General features: G+C 36.9%; 6 protein-coding genes and 4 pseudogenes across 9 annotated transcripts in view; 3 read left to right on the forward strand and 7 right to left on the reverse strand.

Moving 5' to 3' along the window:
* The window catches only part of LOC104781816 (polyamine oxidase 3), a 60,806-nt gene extending 53,941 nt beyond the window's left edge, over nt 1-6,865 (reverse strand). Inside the window, exon 1 of the mRNA XM_010506581.3 lies at nt 6,829-6,865. The gene's annotated coding sequence lies outside the window, so the exon portion shown is untranslated. The remainder of the gene's footprint in view (nt 1-6,828) is intronic.
* On the reverse strand, nt 13-980 carry LOC104792197 (chlorophyll a-b binding protein 1, chloroplastic pseudogene; annotated as a pseudogene).
* On the forward strand, nt 1,281-2,564 carry LOC104781832 (chlorophyll a-b binding protein 1, chloroplastic pseudogene; annotated as a pseudogene). Its single transcript, XR_015597543.1, has one exon. The product of XR_015597543.1 is annotated as a chlorophyll a-b binding protein 1, chloroplastic pseudogene (transcript).
* Nucleotides 5,269-6,089, forward strand: LOC104781833 (agamous-like MADS-box protein AGL29 pseudogene; annotated as a pseudogene).
* On the reverse strand, nt 6,100-7,864 carry LOC104781835 (high mobility group B protein 14-like). Its single transcript, XM_010506601.2, has 6 exons — nt 7,735-7,864; nt 7,309-7,467; nt 7,029-7,086; nt 6,882-6,926; nt 6,429-6,509; nt 6,100-6,311 (listed from the first exon to the last, which is right to left on the reverse strand). Exons 1-6 carry the CDS (start codon nt 7,803-7,805, stop codon nt 6,264-6,266), a joined length of 462 nt encoding a protein of 153 aa, XP_010504903.1. The 5' UTR covers nt 7,806-7,864; the 3' UTR covers nt 6,100-6,263.
* On the forward strand, nt 7,759-9,284 carry LOC104781839 (uncharacterized protein At2g34460, chloroplastic-like). The gene is made up of 4 exons (XM_087511570.1): nt 7,759-8,121; nt 8,267-8,452; nt 8,531-8,923; nt 9,004-9,284. Exons 1-4 carry the CDS (start codon nt 8,017-8,019, stop codon nt 9,166-9,168), a joined length of 849 nt encoding a protein of 282 aa, XP_087367696.1. The 5' UTR covers nt 7,759-8,016; the 3' UTR covers nt 9,169-9,284.
* On the reverse strand, nt 9,191-11,083 carry LOC104781838 (urease accessory protein G-like). 2 transcript variants are annotated; one of them, XM_010506605.3, is made up of 7 exons: nt 10,767-11,083; nt 10,474-10,674; nt 10,226-10,286; nt 9,931-10,132; nt 9,710-9,831; nt 9,511-9,615; nt 9,191-9,423 (listed from the first exon to the last, which is right to left on the reverse strand). In XM_010506605.3, the coding sequence occupies exons 1-7, from the start codon at nt 10,814-10,816 to the stop codon at nt 9,340-9,342; spliced, it is 825 nt and encodes a 274-aa protein (XP_010504907.1). In that variant the 5' UTR covers nt 10,817-11,083; the 3' UTR covers nt 9,191-9,339. The 2 variants fall into 2 exon arrangements, with proteins under 2 accessions (XP_010504907.1, XP_010504906.1); XM_010506604.3 differs by having other exon boundaries at nt 10,474-10,677; nt 10,767-11,081.
* A 47-nt stretch (nt 11,084-11,130) lies between these two features.
* LOC104781840 (large ribosomal subunit protein eL20y) lies at nt 11,131-12,722 on the reverse strand. The gene is made up of 3 exons (XM_010506606.3): nt 12,369-12,722; nt 12,082-12,261; nt 11,131-11,664 (listed from the first exon to the last, which is right to left on the reverse strand). The coding sequence occupies exons 1-3, from the start codon at nt 12,381-12,383 to the stop codon at nt 11,323-11,325; spliced, it is 537 nt and encodes a 178-aa protein (XP_010504908.1). The 5' UTR covers nt 12,384-12,722; the 3' UTR covers nt 11,131-11,322.
* Nucleotides 12,723-13,411: 689 nt separating this feature from the next.
* Nucleotides 13,412-15,355, reverse strand: LOC104781842 (cytochrome P450 710A2). The gene has a single exon (XM_087511565.1). The coding sequence runs from the start codon at nt 15,126-15,128 to the stop codon at nt 13,641-13,643; it is 1,488 nt and encodes a 495-aa protein (XP_087367691.1). The 5' UTR covers nt 15,129-15,355; the 3' UTR covers nt 13,412-13,640.
* Nucleotides 15,356-16,751: 1,396 nt separating this feature from the next.
* Nucleotides 16,752-18,753, reverse strand: LOC104781843 (cytochrome P450 710A1 pseudogene; annotated as a pseudogene). Its single transcript, XR_015597538.1, has one exon. The product of XR_015597538.1 is annotated as a cytochrome P450 710A1 pseudogene (transcript).
* Nucleotides 18,754-22,240: the final 3,487 nt, after the last annotated feature.

Below are 22,240 nucleotides of genomic sequence, written 5' to 3' on the forward strand. Positions count from 1 at the left end.
ACACCAACACAGTTAGAGAAAAAGAGCTTCGATTTCTGATAAATCATACAAAAGATACGACAATGGAAATTTCACAAATTTTTACATAGGAAAGATCACAAACAAACTCTCTTTCTCTGCTCTCATTCACATAACAAGCTTATCTCGCTCACTTTCCGGGGACGAAGTTGGTGGCGAAGGCCCATGCGTTGTTGTTGACTGGGTCAGCCAAATGGTCAGCGAGGTTCTCCAATGGTCCCTTTCCGGTTACGATTGCTTGAACGAAGAATCCAAACATGGAGAACATAGCCAACCTTCCGTTCTTGAGCTCCTTCACCTTCAACTCTGCGAAAGCCTCGGGGTCAGTAGCAAGACCCAATGGGTCGAAGCTGCCACCTGGGTAAAGCAAGTCCTCTGCTTCTCCCAAGGGGCCATCTCCGGCGACTCTGTAGCCTTCAACAGCTCCCATGAGGATCACTTGAGTGGCCCAGATGGCTAAGATGCTCTGAGCGTGGACCAAGCTCGGGTTGCCCAAGTAGTCCAATCCTCCGTCGCTGAAGATCTGGGAACCAGCCTTGAACCAAACAGCTTCTCCGAACTTCACTCCGTTCCTAGCCAAAAGCTCAGGGAAAACGCAGCCTAGGGCTCCGAGCATGGCCCATCTGCTGTGGATGACTTCTAGCTCACGGTTCCTGGCGAAGGTCTCGGGGTCAGCGGATAGACCGGCGGTGTCCCATCCATAGTCACCGGGGAACTCTCCGGTAAGGTAGCTCGGTGGCTCGCCTGAGAACGGACCCAAGTACTTGACACGGTCAGATCCGTACCATGGGCTGCCTGATGGACCCTTTGGCTTGGCAACAGTCTTCCTCATGGTCACACGGCCGGTTCCGAGGACATCTGATGCCGCGGGCTTCACAGCCTTTCCGGCGAAGGCAGGGGAGGACAGAGCCATGGTGGAGGAAGCCATTAGAATCTTTTTTGTTTTTTGTTTTTTTTTTTTTTGTGACTGGGTGAGAGTGATTGAAAATGGTTGGCGTATAGGTTAACTTTATAGCAATCTTGAGAGTAAGGTTTGTTATCTGTGAAGTATCTGTATCTGTTTACTGATTGGCTCATGAGATTTTGGGTTTGTCTTTATCTTGTCCTATGTGTCACTCTCTAATCCATAAGCTTTGTTTCCTAGATTCTAATCCATAATCTTGAGAGCAATGAAGACACTTGTGATTTGCCCACTGGCAACTTTGAGTAAATTTTCCAATTAATAAAAATAATTCAACTTTATTTTTAAAAAAGAATCATAAAATGACGTGTACCTTGAAATTACGATTCGAAACGGATAGAAACACGTCAGATTGACACGTGGCACGCCTTCAATGGGTACTACAGTGTGCTAACACAACTCTACGAGATATCTAATTTATCTAACACCGAACTCAAAACAAGACCCACTGATGCCAACTCGGCAAGACAAAAGAATCTAAGCTCAAAAATGTCAACAACCAATAGAAATCAAGACCATGATGATCTCCCGAGATAAGCAACTTGAATCCTAGAGTTTCAAATTTTCATTTTTCACATTACAAATACCCTAAAACATCACCGTAACAGAACGATCCAATTCATCACAACTTACCTAAGAACCTTTTACTTGCACCACACTCTTAACTGCAATGGCCGCCTCTACAATGGCTCTCTCCTCTCCTGCTTTGGCTGGAAAGGCCGTTAAGCTGTCTCCGGCGGCCTCTGAAGTTTTTGGAACTGGCCGAGTCACCATGCGAAAAGCCTCCAAACCCACCGGTCCATCCGGCAGCCCATGGTACGGATCCGACCGAGTCAAGTACTTGGGTCTGTTCTCTGGCGAGCCACCTAGCTACCTCACTGGAGAGTTCCCCGGTGACTATGGGTGGGACACTGCCGGTCTATCCGCCGACCCCGAGACCTTTGCAAGGAACCGTGAGCTAGAAGTTATCCACAGCAGATGGGCCATGCTCGGAGCCCTAGGATGCGTTTTCCCTGAGCTATTGTCTCGGAACGGAGTGAAGTTTGGAGAAGCGGTTTGGTTCAAGGCTGGTTCACAGATCTTCAGCGACGGAGGATTGGACTACTTGGGCAACCCAAGCTTGGTCCATGCTCAGAGCATCTTAGCCATTTGGGCTACTCAAGTGATCCTCATGGGAGCTGTCGAAGGCTACAGAGTCGCCGGAGATGGCCCGTTGGGAGAAGCAGAGGACTTGCTTTACCCAGGTGGCAGCTTCGACCCATTGGGACTCGCTACTGACCCCGAGGCTTTCGCGGAGTTGAAGGTGAAGGAGCTCAAGAACGGAAGGTTGGCTATGTTCTCTATGTTTGGATTCTTTGTTCAAGCCATTGTCACCGGAAAGGGGCCATTGGAGAACCTCGCTGACCACTTGGCTGATCCAGTCAACAACAACGCATGGGCCTTCGCCACCAACTTCGTCCCCGGAAAGTGAGTTTAGTTTGTGATCGAGTTGTGTGTATCTGGTTTGTTGAAACTTGAAAATATGATGCTGATTTTATCTCTTGTAAATTACCTAAGTGTGAATTATTTAAGAAGCTTTATGATATTGATGGACCAGTCACTTACTACTGTGCAACAGCATACTCTGACCTAATTCGTTGATCTTACAAAACATTTCATTAATTGTAAGAAAATTGTCAAAAGACTTTGATAATGTGATTCGGAGTCTTGAAAGCATTTTAGGTCTCATGGTCAACGTTCTTGTTTTAGGCTCCTAAATTGAAGAACATATATGTATAGATAGGTTCAAGGTGACTAGATACTCATAACTCATCTTGAGGGTAATATCCTCTCAAGCCTTTGGTCCTCATGTCCTCAGTGTGTGTTTTTAAGGGTAATATGTAACTCCATATCTTTACAAAACATATTCCACGTATTATGTTTGAGATTTGTTGGTGAGGAATAAAAATATACAATAGTAGGATATCAGTTTCTTTTCTTTCACTTGCTCGCAAAGGTTAGATAATAGAGATTTAACTGGTTTTCCTCCTAATCAGAAAAACTGGTTCACTTTTATATGTAGATTTCAATGGATTTACTTTCTTTTGTAAAATTGTAGTAACATAGCCCAAAGTAGTATCATATATAATTAAAAACTTCGATCAATACTTTATAGTTTGTAAGAACTTCTTCGAAATTATAGATTTGTAAAATCTCAAATTTTTTACTTTAGCCAGCCTAACAAAGCTGCCGCCCACGACCTTTTCTTCCTGAATAAAGGATGACATTAACAGAAACAATGCACACATTAATTTGGTGATCCTTATTATTAATTTGAAATTACATTTGGTAAAATAACTTTTTATTTGTAAGATTAGATAATTAAACATTTATCAGAATTTGAAGTTATTATTTGTAATACTCAAAAACATACTTAAAATAATTCTAAAATAAATTAGCATTTAAATATTTTAGATACTTTTAACTTGCTAAAATTTTATTTTTTATAAATCATGTTATTGAGCTGATTAGAGCTTATATAAATATGATTATATAGTTTTTTATGGATATGTCTACTACAGTAGAACATCTATAAATTAATACTCGCTATAAATTAATAAAATTTTCTGGTCCCGAGTTGGACCGGTGTAAAAAATGACATAATTCGATAAAATAATAAGATAATAATTTTTTTTAGAAATCTTATGTAAAATATGGTCCCAACAATATCATAAATTAATAATAATATAAACTAAATAAAAATATATATATATATATATTTAAAAAATTTAGTGAAAAGGGCTCTATTATTGTTTGTATATTCTTGAATTTATATTATGGTTAGAACTTAGAACTCATCTCTAATTTTTTTCATTGTATTAAAAACTTTTGGTGTTGTCTTCTCAAATGGCATACAAAAATTGTTAAGAGTCCTAGATGGGATAATGTTTTTTATATGTAACTAGTTCTAAAGGCATCTCATTACCATGAACGATAGTACTAGCAATTTCTTCTGAACTCTGGCTGTTATTGGACAGTTGATTTCAAAATCCATATGAAATTGTAAATTTTAAAAATCAAAACACATGGATTTTGAAATAACATGTTTTATCCTTAGATTTGAATCCTTCTATTTTACACTTTCAAATTCATTCAAAACATAACGTGGATTTTGAAATCCAAAAATAAATCATTAAATGAATAACATGAGATTTTAACAAGTATTTATAAATCTTAAAACCAATAACACATAATTTTGATAAGTATTTTAAAATCAAAGATTGAATAACATATGATTTTTGTTTGGATTTCCAAATCCATTAAAATCATAAAACCAATAACCCCCTCAACTTTATAACATTTATCATTTTCATCTGGATAATTAAGTAAATTAGCATCAATCCTATTACGATAGCCAAAATTATAAATAAAGAAAACTCTATAAAAATGTGAATCATAACAAAAATATCTTATTTTGTAATAGAATTTTTTTTTAAATTATAAAAATGAAAAAATCTCTTCAGAATTAATATTTTATTAATTTATCGATAAATTAAAATCTCTATAAATTAATAAAATTTCGATGTACCGACTTTATTAATTTATAGAGGTTTTACTGTAAAATACACAATAAATTTTAGTTTGATATCAAATGAGTTAACGAGATGTGTTAAGCCAATCCTAATTGGTAGCAAACATAAAAATATAATCCATTTAGAATTGTATAATCTAAATATTAACCGAAATCTATTAAAACAAACACAAAAAATACAACATATATTTTTCTTAATAATTATAAAAAAAATTGTTCCACGTATACCGCGGGATTACTATTATCTTATAACATTAAAGAAGGGTCCACAAAAAAAAATCAATACAAAGAACAACGACCAGAATATAATAAAATTTCTAAATTTGAATTTCTTTATAAAAAAATAAAAAAAAAACTAATTAGCTGTCGAATAAAACAAAAAGAATTTCTTTCTAAATTTATGACATTTTATTCTTTATAAGGTAATGAATCCCATATTTTGTCTATGTTTTGAAGGGCCATTGTTGAAGGTCCATGGATGTTTGAATACACAATTACAAACTGTTCGATAGAAAGAAAAAAATGAAAAATTTTAAATATTCGTGGATGTTTTGAACACACAATTAGAAACTTATTCAACGCACACATAAGGTAATTCAAGATTTTCAATTAAAACTTCCTAAATATGCACCCTTGTGTATTCTCCTCCTCCATTACCCTATATATGATACTCTTATTCTCCACCTCCATTACAAGTTCAAGTCACAAAATCTTCTTCTTCACCAACGTATTCGCTTTCTTTCACAGCCCAAAAAAAAAAAAAAAGTCTCTTTCTCTCTTTATTCTTACCGTTTTTTTTAGCAAACAAATGGGTCGGAGAAAGATCAAGATGGAGATGGTTCAAGACATGAACACAAGACAGGTTACCTTTTCAAAACGGAGGACAGGTTTGTTCAAGAAGGCTAGCGAGCTAGCCACGCTCTGCAACGCTGAGTTGGGTATTGTTGTCTTTTCACCGGGGGGCAAGCCTTTCTCTTACGGGAAACCGGATCTCGATTCTGTTGCAGATCGATTCTTGAAGGAATATGATGATAATGATGATTCAGATAGTGGCGATGAAGAAGGAAGAGGTCGTCGTACTAGACCTAAACTGAAGAGGATGAGTGAACGTCTTGATACGCTCAACCAAGAGATTGAAGCTGAGAAGAAACGAGGCGAAAAGGCTCAAGAGAAGCTTGAGTCTGCTGGGGATAGGAGATTCAAGAAGTCCATCGAGGCGCTTACTCTCGAGGAACTCAATGAATACAAAGACAAGCTTGAGACAGTCCATGATAGGGTCCAAAGTGATGCCAGTCGCATTCAGGCTTCGTCTGATCTCGTACTTCTCTCCAACGATAAGAAGAGCGGACTTGTTTAAGTTACATTCTAATTTTGTATCAGCCTACAGAAGTTATTAACATGAAAGATTTTGTTGGTGTAGAGTTCGTCATATCTTCTATGAGGTGTGGCTTTCAATTTGATATCAAATGATTGTAACTGAAAAAAATCGAAAAGTACCTGCAAATTTGTCTGTATTAATCCAAAGTGTACTTGTCAAAACTTGAACATCTTTTTCAAGAAACAGGTTAGTATTCATTGATCTCCAAGTGTAGTCCACAGAAGAATGAGTATCAGGGAATGATCTCAACGAAACAGAAACTTCTAAATGTCAAATATACAAACCCATCCTAGAAGGCTTAGAACAATGTTTTCTAATAACTAAAAGGTAATCTATTAAGAATAATCTGAGTCAGTCTCTGATTCATCGTGTTCACCTAATTCCTGCATAAATAAACAGTAAAATGAAAAGCTCAGTCTGATGTTTGACCACCGCATCAGTGGGATACTGAGGTGAATAAATATTAACCAAACACATAAGAATAAATGAATCATGGGTACCATTCTCTTGTTATATTCTGTCATTTCTCTGTGAAACTCTTCCCTCTTCACAGTGGCTATATCATAATACTTTACCTTTTCCTACAAAACAGTAGAGGAACAAACAATCTAGGAATAAGAAACTTCGAACGAGGTCTCACCAGCAAAACATCATTCGAGTAGCAAGAAGAAAAAGAATGAGATATTGATATTGTTCGCCAAAAGAAGAAGAAAACTACAGAGTGTGAATTGCAATATGGCAACAGCCGACCCAGATCAGAAGCATATCTAAACCTCTAACATGTAAATCATTACTTATCCTCACAGTATTTCAGATTCCATTTCCATGCATTCACATATCATTCAAACAAATGTTATTGAGGAAACTCTTTGAAGATGACAGAGAGCTAAGTATGTTGGCAAACTCCAAGAGACAATAAAGTAACTGGGACACAAGATCAAAACCCATGTTACCTCGTATATCATTGATTTCCATTTCTCTCCACATGACTTCCCAATCTGAATAGAATAAAGATTATAACAGAGTCAGCAACCGAACCAAAGTGAATATTATCATCACAATTTTTTACTTTTGAATACAAGAAAGTAATTCTTTACAACCTCATGCATGGACTTGACCTCCGGATTCTGCTCTTGATATTGCTTCCGGAAATCCTCCCTACGGAACCAAAAAAGATAACGCAGTATGAGGAAAATGAATACAAAAGGTGTTTCTTTGTATGTTTTCTAAAAGTAACACATAACAACAACACAAGTAATCTCATCCTAAAGACCAATGGCAAAATGCACAGACAAACTTCCCTTTAAGACAGGACTGCCTGGAAGTTCAGCTGAGATTAAAATCTAATAGACAACAATTTGCAATCATATGAGTACCTACAAGAAATAAAAGAAAGCAGTGGGAGGTTTCTTAGGCATCTTAGAACGAAGTTTAACAGGTTTCTTCTTCTGGCTTATATTTGGCTTTCTCAACGGCTGAAGTCTCAATCTTGTAGACCTTCTCACATTTTCACTTGACTTCACAGCTAACTCTGCGTTCCTGTAAAACAAAATTCACAACGCAAATTAACAAAAGTCTAACATCCATACTCTCTCCCTAATTCTTCTCATCCATCTCCGTTGGAATAGCATAGAGTTCTCAAATTTCGTCTCAGTTTGATCCAAATTCCCTACCTAACCACTTAATCAGTAATCACCAGAGAGACTAAGCCGAACCCTTAAACCCTAAACAGAGGAAATCAGAGCAACCAGGTAAAAACCAAAACTTTGTTATGTAACCTATACCTACCCCATACACAAAACTTACCGATTAGAGCCTCCGCTGCACGACGGAGACAAAGGCCGCGATAACCCTGAATTGGGAGCTTTCTTAGTCATTTTCTCTCTCTTTCTCTTTCTCGCCACTGTCTCGGAATCGAACGTTCGCTTCGCTGCCTCTTGGGTTGGGGGGGGGGGGAGGGGGCTTTCCGTAATTGTGTATGTGGCAAATATGCCATGTGGCCTAATCTAATCAACAAAAAAAAGCAAAGAATAAAAATTTCACAATTTAACAAAGTTAACGTTTGTGGTGGGGAGGACAACACATTCGATGGCAACATCTTTGCTTCTCAGACATTCATCAGCTGTCTTCTTCACTCAGTCTTCTCGCTTCTTCACCAAGAACAACTCTTTTCGTTCCTTCACTTCCATCAAGGTTTGTTTTTTTTTTCAATTCCGTCTCATTCTCTATGCATTTGCTAGAATCTTTGTATATGGTTGATGAGGATACGGTAATTTAGATATCCACAATTCTGTAATTGGCTTAATTCTGTAATTGGCTTTGCTTATGTATGTCTCAGATGGAAAGAGGTGAAGCAAGTAAAGAAGAAGCTAAGACAAAGAAAGTGTTTGTCGCCGGAGCTACTGGAAATACCGGGAAGAGGATTGTGGAGCAGTTGTTGTCCCGTGGCTTTGCCGTCAAAGCTGGTGTTCGTGACGTAGAGAAGGCTAAAACATCTTTCAAAGAGGACCCTTCTCTTCAGATCGTATGTTCTTGGTTTCTTAATCCGACGTTTTCTTGCTGTCAAGTCTCTCACACAACTGCTTTGTGATTTCTCTTCTAGGTTAGAGCAGACGTGACAGAAGGTCCTGTGAAGCTAGCTGAAGCTATAGGTGATGATTCTCAGGCTGTGATTTGTGCCACAGGGTTTCGTCCCGGGTTTGATATATTCACTCCTTGGAAAGTCGATAACTTCGGGACAGTGAATCTTGTGGATGCTTGCCGTAAACAAGGAGTGGAAAGGTTTGTTCTTATAAGCTCAATCTTGGTGAATGGAGCTGCAATGGGACAGATACTGAACCCTGCTTACATATTCCTCAACCTCTTTGGACTAACTCTGGTCGCTAAGCTTCAAGCTGAGAAGTATATCAGAAGCTCTGGCATCAACTATACTATAGTAAGGCCCGGTGGTCTTAAAAACGATCCTCCAACTGGAAATGTTGTCATGGAGCCAGAGGTAAAACACAGCCTTTGATCTTTGTTTCATTTGTTGTTGTGCTATATAACTGATGGAGATCTGACCTTTGATTTTTGTAGGATACTATGTATGAAGGGAGCATATCCAGAGACCTGGTCGCAGAAGTTGCTGTGGAAGCTTTGCTTAACGAGGAATCATCTTTCAAGGTTGTGGAGATAGTTGCTCGTGCTGAAGCTCCAAAACGTTCCTATAAAGATCTATTTGCCTCTGTTAAAGGACGTTAACTAGAATACAAATCAATCACACTATGTAATGAGTCTCATGCTCAAAACCTTTATTTCTCTTATGTCTCGAGTACAACAAACAAATACAATTGCGCATAAACTGAGTTCAAGACAAATTGAGAGTGTTCCATTCAGATTTATCTCTTATCCATTTTGGGTCCTAAGAATCCATCACTGGCGCTTCTTCCCGGTTGCATGTTCCCATGAGTGCATGACATGGTTCACGATTTCCTCGACCCCAAGCCCATGCTTCACCTGGAAATGTTCCCGTGAAGACTCCTTTGTAAGAACTAAGGTTACTGATTATATAAGTGATAAAACTTATCTCTGAAGATGGCTAACCTGAGCAAAGACAAATGGCCCTCCATCACGCATGCGTAGCGCATCCCTTTCCATAACAGATAAGTCAGCTCCAACAGCTACTGCAAGGTCTGTCTTGTTTATCACCTGCAGTTGGAAAAATCAACAAGAGATTCTTTCACAATACTATTGACTTCAAACAAGTATGTAAGTTTTAAGAGTTGAAGCAGCATAAGTGCACCAGAAGATCAGCTTGAGTGATTCCAGGGCCACCTTTACGGGGTATTTTATCACCAGCCGATACATCGATGATGTAAATGATATAGTCAGCAAGTTCTCTGCTGAAATTAGCAGCTAAATTATCTGCAAAGACAACACTAATCCTATTTAATCTCATCGGATCTTTTGAGATACGGAAACTTATATGAGGAACAAATAAAATATCAAGAACTGAAACCTCACCTCCACCGGATTCACAAAGAAGCAAATCAGCTTTGAATAAGTTAGATAACTCCTCAAGAGGACCCAAATTGATACTGATATCTTCACGGATGGCAGCGTGTGGGCATCCACCGGTTTCAACAGCTCTAATCCTTTCCTCAGGAAGAGCTCCGTTCTTCACCAGAAACTCACCATCCTCTTTCGTAAATATATCATTTGTCACCTACACCATTCACAAGATCAACAACTTCTTTTGAGATCAAGGAAACAATCTCACTAAGAAATCAGAAGATTTGCAGCTGATAGTAATACTCACAGCAGCAAGACTATATTTGTCCCTCAAGAATCTACAAAGAGCAAGCATCAGTGCCGTCTTCCTGAGTAAACAAAACCAAACATTTAGACAAAAAGGCTGACACTTTTGTGCAAAACCTGACAAATTTGTGAACAAAAACACTGAATCCCATCTAAAAACAATATCATAGATCCAATGGTTTAACACATAGATTGTTATTTGTTATGATACCAAATCACATAATCAAGCAGTCAATTTGAAAACATTACCCAGTGCCAACGGGCCCGCCAATACCGACGGTGAAAGCTCTCTCAGAGAAGTTACGGTCGTTAAGAGGAGGAGCTCGGCGACTGAAGTAACCAGGAGAGTAGATTGGTTCGTGTGAGTGCGGCGCAAGCCCATCGTGGCTATGGAACACCCTTCCGTCCTTACCCACCCACGACGTCTTCCCATCGCCGCCGTCCGATTTGCTACTGAACAGAAGTATATAAACAGTTTAGTGGATGATAAACACACAGGAAAGATCAAAACTTTACAGATAAAATCAATGAAAAACACGAACTCGTGGCCTTGCTCATGATTGTGATGATGATGGTGCTCGTGTGACGCCATTGCCGAGAGACTTGAAATCTTCTTGTGGTTACTGTGTTGACTTAGACTGAATTGACTCACTCACACGAGAGGCAAAAGGAAAAGAAAAAAAAGTAAGAATCTTTCTAATTCTATCCAAACTCCAAAATTGAAAGGTGATGTTTATCTCTGTCGGTTACATAAACGTAACGTTTTACACATCAATGGAATTGTATTTATACGTATTCTGATACTAATTTTACAATTCTGTATCACAGTACCAAGAACTCAAAAAATCTTTTGCTTTATAGGACTTAAGTTGTAGTTTCAAGAGTAAAGAGGACACAACAGAGGAATTAAGGAACAAGGATATTTCATAAGCAAAAAAACAAGAACCATAAAATCCAGACAAAGTCGAGTTGAGAGTTTCATGAGTACGCCTAACATATTGTTGATAAACAAAAATATCCGAGAAACAAAACCAAAACGACAAAGAGCATAACTTCAACATCGATTCCAACCCAAAAAAGAGTCAATCTGAGACGCTTCTACATGAACAAGTTGGGCTTGTTGGCCTTGTAAGTCGTCTTCAGCTTCCTGCTTGGTGGTCTAACCTTGCGGAACACCAATGGGAACTTGATCTTGCTGTTGTGGAACTGTTTGGTGCTCTCTCTCTTGCACAGCTTGGCGGGGACAGTGGCTGTCTTAATGATCTGGATGCAAGGGAATCTGACACGGTGACGGGAAGCCATCTCGGTGTACATCTGTTCCACAGCTCCGTTGAGAGTGGTGTCACGGTACTCCTTGTACATGTTGTGGTATCCAGTTCTGCTCTGGTACCTCAACCAGATACCGAAGTTCTTGATTGTTGTCGGGTTCTTCTCATAGATCTGTGCAAACAATTTGGTTACAGCTCACATCAGTCAAAAGGAGGAAGATGGGGAAATAAAACTATTAAAATCCATCAGAAAACATAACATTGTTTTAAGTTGCAAGTCCAAAAAGGAAGAGACTTTAGAGAATCTAAGTCCTCTCAAGACAATATAAACTGAACATAATAAACAAGAATCCAAATCCGACTCAGGAATCAGGCTATTTGATTGTTCAGAAGCTCAAGCATTGTAAAACTTGCCAGGTGAAACAAAGACACAAATGCAAGGATTGAAACGAAACCTAAACGACTAGATAAATCAAAACCCTAGTGTTCTAATCCGGACAAAGTAATCAACTCTATACGTTTCAAACACAGTGAGGTATAACAATAGCTATGAGATCCTTATCATTTCAGCGACGAGAGAGTAAGTTACCTCGTTGATGGCGAGCATCTGACCATTGCTCTTCTTGACCTTCTTCAGCTTCCTCAAGAAATACCAAAACTTGGACTTAGCACGGACCTCGTTAGTGGCCCAGAGCTTCATCCGGTAAATCTTAGGCTGCACATCCTTCTCAGTCGGGAGAGCTCTTCCGACAACCTGGTACTGGTGAAACTGCAAAAGGGGAAAAAGACAAGAACTTAGATCAAACAGATCCTTCGAGGAAGAGAAAATGGTGGGTGACATTCTAAATCAAGAAGGGATCGAAAGAAAGAGCTTACCCTGAAAAGACCCATTTTTCCTCGTCTCGAGCTGTAGAAACCTCTCTCAACCAAATGAAAGCGGCTAGGGTTCTTGTAGTTTATAAATGAGAGCAAGCATCTGCAAAAACCCTAATACTTACTGAAATCATTAAGCCCAATGGGCTGACAATTTTGGCCCATCATGTCTGTACTTAACCCATCCGAAATTTGGTATTCCTCTTCTTATTTATTTTTTCCCCCTTAAACTGGATATCACGTTACATGTATTGTATTTTGCTGTGTGTTACAAAAACATAATTTATGCTTCAACATTTTGTTGGTGGTATGCTCGGTGACAAGTTTTGTATGAAGAATATGGCCTCTCTCAGTTACATTTCTAAGGTTCCTTCCCAAGGCTCTTTAATTCACGGTTACAAGTTTGAGTCTAAATCATACCAAGTCCAAAGAAAACAAAACAAAAACTCTTCATTAAGACTATATAGAAAGAGGACCACAAAAAATTTCTTGATTCAGGTCACTATTTTTGTTGGTCCGGCATTTAATCATTGCTCAACTAATTAAGACATGCCGCCACTAATGAAGACTGTCGATGACAAAATTGGATACATGATTTGAAACGTACTGTTTAATCAATTGCGGTCAACCAGTACGAGCATAATTATATCATAATTGTTTGACAAGAAAGCATTAATAGAATTTTTAAAAAATCTTCTTCATATATATGTATATTCTTTGTAAGTTTGGAAATCTTCTCAGTTTTTACGAGCTTCGCTACATCAACAGTTTAGTATTACCGTTCAGCAAATGTTATTTTGTCGTAGTGATATAGTATAATAAATAAACAAATTATTAATTTATCTCTATATGGTTTAGAAAATGTAATATCAAACTCGACATATGTTTTCTATATGCTCACGGGTTTTATATTATTATTATGTCTATTGTGCATCTTAACGATGTACAATATAATACTGACGATGTGTTTAATTTTTGAACATATAATTTTCGTTTTCTGTACCACTAGTTATTTTAAACGAAAAATAGACGACAATGACATAACATTCACGAAACACATTTTGATAGCCTCACTGGGACCAAACAAACGAAAAACAAAGATATGATAGATTTGATGGCAACAACAACGACATCTCTCCTTTCCAAATTCAGCAAGACATTAACGCTCAAGGGGAGCTCAACAGGAGAATATCAGACATCACGATCACGAACATTTAAAAAAAAAAATCACACTTGACTCTTGATCACCAATAATTATTTTTAAAACTTGAATCATTACGTTGTGACTCGCTTAGACAAGAACACCGTGCATCCGTCCTTTGGCGATATCGTGGGGCAGTATATGATGTCATCGCAGCCGTCCGATAGAAGCCTCTTGAAATCAAACAAAGACGAGAACATTGCTATGAAGAGCACGAGGTGGTTCAACGCGTAACGCTGGCCCACGCACTGGTGCGCACCCCATCCAAAAGCTAGATAGTTACGTTTGAACACCTGATCCTCTTGCCTTGCCTCGCTAAACCGGTCCGGATCGAACCGGTTCGGTTCAATAAACCCTTGAAACGAGGAGTCAAAAACCGAGGGAAACACAATTGTACCTTTTGGGATAGTGTACGATTCCGTGAGAGGGAAATCATTAGTAGCGATGTGTGGCACCATAGTTGCCGGTGGCCTGTATCTCACTACCTCACGCGCCACAGCACGCGTGTACTTCATCTCGGCGAGCTGATCGGCCGTGATTAGCTTCCCCGACTCAGGCGACCAAATCTTGACCACTTCCTCCCTCACTTTGCTTAACACTTCCGGGTCCGATTCAAGAAACGCCACCGCCCAAAGGAGTGATGACGTGGAAGCATCTTGCGCGGCAAAGAGAAAATCGAAGAGCAAACCGCCGATGGCTTCGTCTTCCGAGTGAACCGGCGGCGGATTCCCGGACTCTATCTCCGTGACAATCGCATGCATCCAAAAATCGATTAAGCATGTCGGCTCCTCCCCTTTGGCCATCCTCGTTTTGGATTTTCCGGCGCATGAGGCGAGTGTCTCTTCCAGGTTCATCACCGCCCGGCGAGCTTTTCTGAACGCGAAGCCAGGGAGGTTGATTGGGAGCGCCATTGATCCGACATTGAACAGATTATAATCAGTACGGAACGTGTTCCTAGCTTCTTTGTCAAGGTAGGGTCCGACAAAAACAGTTTGAGAAGTTTCAAGATTGAGTTCACGGACAAAATCTCGCATAGACACCGGCTTAGATCCACCGGAGAAACTTTCCTCCCACTGTCGTAGATGACGGAGCATAACTAATTGTTGGAGATCAGAGTAGGTTGCGAGTGCCTTGGGGGTGAAGTTAGGAGCAAGGTGACGGCGAACAGTTTTGTGATCCTCACCAAACAAGTAGATGAGGCTGTGATCACCGAAGAGCTGTTTGCCAAAAGGATGTCCAAGAGGGTGAAATGCATCGAGACGAACGTTGGAGAAGATTTGATGGGAAAGCTCAGTGTCTCTGATGTAGATGATGAATTTTCCTATGAGGTAGTTGGCAGAGAGGCCACGGGAAGTTCCCGCCGTGTCGGATTGCTTGTACCAGAAGGAAGTCGGGTCACGGACGAGTGAAACAGCGTTTCCGATGATCGGAGGAACAAATAGAGGGCCAGGGAGGTTACGTTTCTTTACAAGGTAAGAGAGTTGCTCGATGAGAAGGAACAGAAGTAACGCAGAGACAAAGTATGGTGACAGAGAGGCAAATATGGAAACCGAGAGAACCATCTTTTTGTCTGTTTTCTACTTAATTGTGAGAGCTTCTCTTAAGGGCTTCTGCTCTGCATTTGAGTTTTTGTGTATAGAGGCTACATATAAGTTATGATTGCTACAACAGTTGGTGATTTGTCTATACGTGAAAATAAATACTATTGGTGTCACCAACTTGGTAATATTACATATATGAGATCAGACAGTCACAAGCTCTCTATATTTCAATATTATAATTTTGTATATGCTCTAAATAATTGTGGAGAATCTGCGGTTATTAATTGCAAGTTTTTAGTTGAAACGTAACTGACGAGATAGTTGACAAAAAAAAAAAAAAAAAAAAAAACGTATCTGACGAGACGAAACACTTGTTTAGATACCCATTTACACTTATCATGCTCTATGCTCTCGTGTCAATCCCGTCAAAATGCAAGCATGCATGCGTTATGTATGTCAAGTTCAAATTTTTGTTTCCGTCCATTAAATGGATGTTAACACATTATTACTGATATCGTGTTGTAAAGAAGAAGAAAAAAACGAGTGCAAGTTTGTAACACTCGGAATCACCAATAACGGAATAACGAGTGTTTTGATGCTATATGAAGCATGTGAGATTTGTCATTTAGATTTTTCATATATCAACCATATAAAATATTATGATATTGATATATTACTATTACATCCTGGTTATACCGTCACCATATTCATTTGTGATATGGTGATGGATTTATCTCCACTCGATTGGTCACGCTTTGCACGTGTTGCTGCATACACATTTAATCTATACGTTTTTTTGTTTGTTTGACGACCAAAAAACAAAAAACTGTCGGCCAGATGTAGCCTAATTAATTTTGTTGTCAGTAGGAGCGTTGGGGGATATAGTTTGTTTTAAAGTAAATAAATAAACACTACATTATTGCTAACATATATTGCAAACAAAAATCATCGCGACGTTCGCAGTACCCGGCTGTATATATTTTCTTTATAAGTTAGAAAGGGACATTTGGGGTGGTAAAATCACAATATATACCTCTTATTGGATCGTATCACGACGGTAGCTATATAATGGAACCGTAGTCTTCTTCACAAGTAATGGGTGTTTTTATTTATTTCGGATACTATATTCTTCCGTGAATATATATAATTCATTAGTGTATTAGATACTTTTTAAAAGTAATTGGAAAAGCACGTATTTTTTGTTAGAAATTTGAAGAATATGCAATTTTTTTTGTTAGATAGAGAGTTCGTGAGACAGAGTATAAAATAAAAATAAATAAAAAAATTAATATATTCATGACCATAAAAAAAAAGTTTTATTTGTAGTCTAAGACTCACAGTTTTAGAGTAAATGAGAGATAGAATATGATAAAAAAAATCCAATATGTGGGACCCGATTTTGAAGTATTGGATAAAAAAAACTAATGTTTTATAGGCTAATTAAATTAATAAAATTTTCTCAAATAACACCAACTAACTTTTATTTTCAAATTTATCACTTTAAAATTTTAAAAACAAGATTTAAATTTTAAAAATTTTACTTGTCAAATTATTTTGTGAGAAAGTGCCTTCCTTTCTAATTAATTCGATATATAACTGGAGTGATCGAATACATAAGTGCGAAAAATTCAAAAGAAAGAGAGAGATATTAACGAGTAGTATACTAAATATATATATATGAAATTATAACATCACTGATTCACTGAAACAAATAAAAGAAGAAGTAAAAAAAAAAGACAACACAGATATGGTGATGACAAGGTTGAAGTAAAACAAATGACATGTCTTCTCACTTCGAGAGACACATAGCAATAGATAATAGACAACACACCACCAATAAATTTTTAAAGAAAAATCAAACTCAGATTAACGAGAGGTTGGGATACTTTGCGACGCGCCTAGACATGAACACCGTGCACCCATCCTTGGGCGATATCGTGGGGCAGTACACGATGTCATCGCAGCCGTCCGATCTAAGCCTCTTGAAATCAAACAAAGACGAGAACATTGCTATGAAGAGTACCAAATGGTTCAACGCGTAACGCTGCCCCACGCATTGGTGAGGCCCCCATCCAAAAGCTAGGAAGTTGCGTTTGAACACCTGGTCCTCTTGCCTTGTCTCGCTAAACCGGTCGGGGTCGAACCGGTCCGGTTCAGTAAACCCTTGAAAGGAAGAGTCAAAAACAGAAGGTAAGACAACTGCTCCTTTTGGAATAGTGTACGATTCCGTGAGAGGGAAGTCTGTGGCAGCGACGTGCGGGACCATAGTTGCCGGAGGTCTGTATCTCACAACCTCACGAGCCACGGAGCGCGTGTATTTCATCTCCGCGAGCTGATCGACGGTGATCAACGCGTTGGACTCAGGCGACCAGATCTTGGCCACTTCCTCTCTTACTCTGTTCAGCACTTCCGGCTCCGACTCAAGAAGCGTCACTGCCCATAGTAGTGATGACGTGGATGCGTCTTGCGCGGCAAAGAGAAAGTCAAAGAGCAAACTGCCGATATCTTCGTCTCCGGAGTACGGCGGCGGTGGATTCTCCTCGACGATGGCCTGCATCCAGAAATCGATTAGGCATGTTGGTTTTTCTCCTGCAGCCATCCGCACTTTTGATTTTCGGGCGCAAATGGCGAGCGTCTCCACTAGCCTCGTTACTGCTCGGCGAGCCTCACTGAACGCAAAGCCAGGGAGGTCGAATGGGAGCGCCATAGCTCCGAGATTGAACAGATTGTAATCAGTACGGAACCTATTTGTGGCTTCCTTGTCAAGGTAGGTTCCAACGAAAACCGTCTGTGAAGTCTCGAGGTTTAATTCACGGACAAGTTGCCGCAGCGACACCGGACGAGATCCTCCGGAGGTGCTCTCCTCCCATCGTTGTATATGACGGATGATAACTAATTGCTGGACGGCAGAGTAGGTCGAGAGTGCCTTGGGGGTGAAGTTAGGAGCGATCTGACGGCGAACGGACTTGTGATCTTCACCGAACATGTAAATGAGGTTGTGTTCACCGAAGAGCTTCTTTCCAAAAGGATGTCCGATAAGGTGGAAGGCATCAGGACGAACGTTTGAGAAGATTTGATGAGACAGCTCAGTGTCTTTGATATAGACAATGAATTTTCCGATGAGGTAGTTGGCGGAGAGGCCTGAGATGCCCGCAGCGGCGGATTGCTTGTCCCAGAAGGAAGTAGGGTCACGGACTAGCGAAACGACGTTTCCGATGATCGGAGGGACAAATAGAGGGCCAGGGAGGTTGCGTTTCTTGAGAAGGTAAGAAAGTTGCTCAAGGAGAAGGAAGAGAAGTAATGCTGAGGCGACGTATGGTGCGAGAGAGGCAAATAGAGAAACAGAGAAAACCATATTTTATTGTTCCTCTAATAGTTAAAACTTCTCTTAATGGGTTCTGATCTGTATTTGATTGAGTTTTTGAGTATATAAATGGAAATGATTGAATAAAGAGAAGAAGAGGGTTTTGCTTTGTTGTCTTGATGATTGCTTTTTGTCTCTCTTGGTGTTCCCTTCTTTGTTTGGTGGGTTTTGCAGAATTTTCTAAGGTTTTTGGGAGCTGTTTTCAAATTGCAATGGTATTGGAACAAGAAGAATTTCTTGTCTATGTGAAAGATAGAAAGAGAGAGACGCATATAGTGAATTGACCATGAGCTGTTGTTGAAGATCAGTTTTATAAAGAAATTAAATTCGAATTAGTTGGTTAGTTGTAATTAGTACTAGCACATTATTAAAAAAAAAAAAAAGTATAGCCGGCATTGTAAAAAGAGGACTCTTGTAGTATAACATAGTGAAAACGAGAAAATTTATGTAATTGAAAATTTGTGAGTATGTTGACTTGACGATTCTAAGACATCACTGTCAAATAGATACTGTTCCTTGGATACATTTTGATGTTATCTCAATAGATGACTTTGGTTTTCAACTCCCAAAATGAATTGTTTGTTAACAGCTCTTTGACCTTAAAAGGAATAGTTTGGGCACAAGCTCATACCTATCAACCTGATTTCCTCTAAATCATAAAAAGATCATTAACAAATCAAAGTTGAAATAGTCTATGATAATAACGCTTTGCGGTTAGCCGGTTAGTTAAAATTCCTTTTTGATAAACTGCTTACATATTCTGAAATGTTCTAAATATATATTATCTTGTTAAGCTTCAATCATGTCCAAATAATATTTTGTATAATGCGCGTGCCCATCACAACATCTTATTTTAAAGCTTTTCATGTATAAGGACGTCTTAAGTTGCGTATAGCGCAATTCTAGTGATTTTTTTATTCCAATGATCCAGTCCAATATATGTATAAATGTCTAGCTTTTCTAATGCACGTACACAGCCAATAAGCGAGATTCTGATTATAATATGAAACTTAAATTATTTAATTATGCTGTTGTTGTTGTGTCCTCACCCTAACTCGGTAGATTGCATATCATGAAAAGCAAACAATTTAAATAGTTTACATTTAAAGAGAGTAATATATCTGTTATAGCATGTATACTTTTCTATATCCAAACAGTGAGATAAACACAATGAATATAATTATGTTTGGCCGAAACTAATATGTTTTGAATCATATATATAAAAGTAAGGTTTTGGTCTCTCCTTATTGGTTGATTTTCATTTAATACATTTTTAATTTTTTTTAATTTTTTTATTTGATTTTTAATTGTTTAATTGCTTTAAATAATATTTAAGACCCAATTAACACAATACATTTAATTCATACATTAAAATAAAATTATAACTGAAAATAAAATAAATGATTCATTAATCATATTCCACCACTCAATTTTATTCAAACACAATAAATAATATTTGTAACTCCAATAAGTCTAAATGTAACTTTCATCAATTCTTATCATATAAATAAGCATTGCCTCATTCTCTCATATTGGCATTTTTTACTTTCTCATTTTCACATTCTCTTCCACTTATCTCATTTTTTTCCACAATATCTCAAATCATTTTTAGTTTTTTTTTTTATGTTTTCAATTTCTTTTTTTTTTGTTGTATGGGTTACAAAAAACCAAATGAAATATCATTGTGAATTTTTAATGCTAAATTTTAATTTTAGAGACTACATGATATATATATATATATATATATATATATCCATTTTACATTGTTTTTAATGCTAAATTTTAATTTTAGAGACTACATGATATATATATATATATATATATATATATATATATTTTACATTGTTTTTATATTTAAAGATTCATCTTCATTATCTAATTTGGATTATCATCTTATAAGTACTCATTTTCTCCTCCTCTCTCACCAATATCAAATGTTGTTATATATATGTGTTGTAAGAGTTTGATTCTATATTTTAATTTAGAAATTATTATATACAATTAACAATTTAACATTGTTTTCAAATTTTATTTTATTTATATAAAAATAAAATATTTCTTTTATATTTTTTGCCTTTCTAATCTATTCATATTTATTTTTGAAATTTCCATAGCTAAATTTAAATTCACATATGTTGGTTTTAACAAAAAATCAAGTTTATTTGAGAATCTGTGTTAAAAGGTTTATCTTCATTATCTATTTTAGATTAGCATCTTATAAGTCATTATTTTAAAGTACCATTTAACTAATTAAATCCTCTAAAGATGAAACCATTAGTATCAAATCTAGCACTATAAATTATATTGATGAGTGAAAAACAAAACAAAAAACAAAAGGATTGAAGTTATTATTGGGGTTTTAAAAAATCTTTAAATTGAAGTTCATATAATTTTTTTTTTTTAAACTAATTTAGTTTGTCACTTCAAAAGTAATATTTTCAATTTGGAATGTTATGTGTGAGTGTTGAGTTTATATCAACAAAACAATCAAAAAGTGTAAGTTTAAATTTTGATTGAGCCACTTGGCATTCCTTTTCTTTAAAGTCAAAAATAAATTAAAATATTTATTTATAATTAACCCACTTTTAAAGGTATTTAACTTCATTTAACTCTACATTTAACTCAAATGTAACTCCTACCCAATAATTTTACATTCATTCCTTCAAATAATATATTTATCTTTCAAGAAAAAATGTTTTTGGTAAAATTTAATTTTTTTAATTATTTTAATTGCTTTAAACTTTGAAATGAGGAATATTCTATATACAATAATTTTATACGTAGTTACTAAATTTTTTGATAATTTTATTTGATTCAGTTTTACTATACTACAATCTTATGTTTACATGGTCATTAAAAAAAATCTTTAAATCAATGTTTTACCTTTATAAAACATGATCATAAACATAGATTCTCTCATAGAAAATGTTTAAATTTCTATATTATTATTTATATTAATATAGCTAATCAATTTGTATAATTTTTTGTAGTATTGGTTACTTTTTGACTTATAAAAAAGTTTATATATTTTAAATTTTATATAATAAATAACCATACCAAAAAATTGTTGACAGAAGTGTTATTTTGAGAAATTGCTATAAACGTTTTTGAGATTCATACATTAGTATAATTTTTTTGAGAATATACATTAGTATAATTTTTTTGAGATTATACATTAATAAAATAATATTTTAGTTTAAGAAAATTTTAAAAATATAATCAAAACTATTATGCATACAACCACGGCGTGGACTAATTACCTAGTTGAGATAAACACAAACTATCTAAATAGATAAGATTATTAGAGAGAACTTGAACGACTCATTTATTAATTTAGAGGAGATTACATTTTACAATAGCAATAGCAGCAGCAGGAGGAATCTTCGTCTTCTCTCCTTTTTTCCTTTTTTGTGGACTAGTTAGAATATCTATCAGTCTATACGATACCACTATTATATTAGAAAATCTACAAACATTCTCATGTCATACTTTGGGATCCGTATCTAAAGCACTTGCACTACCCAATTTCCTTTCTTGAGCTAAAAAAAATTAATCGAATTATTGTTAGTGTGTGTACATCAGGACCAGAAATAGATGCATCTTTCTTTTTTTTTTGAAATAGATACATCTTATTCTAATGGTTAGCCCTTCTTTAATCATATGATTCATATAGCATGGCAACTTTTGTTTAGATAATATATGCATGGTATAAAACCATATTATAAAGATTAGACGTAAAAACAAAAAACTATATTTAGGAATTATTTTC

Source organism: Camelina sativa, chromosome 4, assembly GCF_030686135.1.
Source record: "Camelina sativa cultivar CO46 ecotype springtype chromosome 4, ASM3068613v1".
NCBI classification, from domain to species: domain Eukaryota; kingdom Viridiplantae; phylum Streptophyta; class Magnoliopsida; order Brassicales; family Brassicaceae; genus Camelina; species Camelina sativa.

Bases quoted from the DNA above. Each gene is read 5' to 3' on its own strand.
- LOC104781835 (XM_010506601.2), bottom strand. From the start codon at position 7,805: ATGACTAAGAAAGCTCCCAATTCAGGGTTATCGCGGCCTTTGTCTCCG. The intron at 6,927-7,028 runs GTTGTAAAGAAT...TATTCTATTCAG, and splicing joins AGGTCAAGTCCATGCATGAG to ATTGGGAAGTCATGTGGAGA. The intron at 6,510-6,881 runs GTAACATGGGTT...ACTGTTTTGTAG, and splicing joins GGAAATCAATGATATACGAG to GAAAAGGTAAAGTATTATGA.
- LOC104781839 (XM_087511570.1), top strand. From the start codon at position 8,017: ATGGCAACATCTTTGCTTCTCAGACATTCATCAGCTGTCTTCTTCACT. The intron at 8,122-8,266 runs GTTTGTTTTTTT...TGTATGTCTCAG, and splicing joins GTTCCTTCACTTCCATCAAG to ATGGAAAGAGGTGAAGCAAG. The intron at 8,924-9,003 runs GTAAAACACAGC...TGATTTTTGTAG, and splicing joins ATGTTGTCATGGAGCCAGAG to GATACTATGTATGAAGGGAG.
- LOC104781838 (XM_010506604.3), bottom strand. From the start codon at position 10,816: ATGGCGTCACACGAGCACCATCATCATCACAATCATGAGCAAGGCCAC. The intron at 10,133-10,225 runs GTGAGTATTACT...TGAATGGTGTAG, and splicing joins ACAAATATAGTCTTGCTGCT to GTGACAAATGATATATTTAC. The intron at 9,832-9,930 runs GTGAGGTTTCAG...TTGTCTTTGCAG, and splicing joins TCTTTGTGAATCCGGTGGAG to ATAATTTAGCTGCTAATTTC.
- LOC104781840 (XM_010506606.3), bottom strand. The intron at 11,665-12,081 runs GTAACTTACTCT...TTGTTTGCACAG, and splicing joins AGATGCTCGCCATCAACGAG to ATCTATGAGAAGAACCCGAC.
- LOC104781842 (XM_087511565.1), bottom strand. From the start codon at position 15,128: ATGGTTCTCTCGGTTTCCATATTTGCCTCTCTGTCACCATACTTTGTC.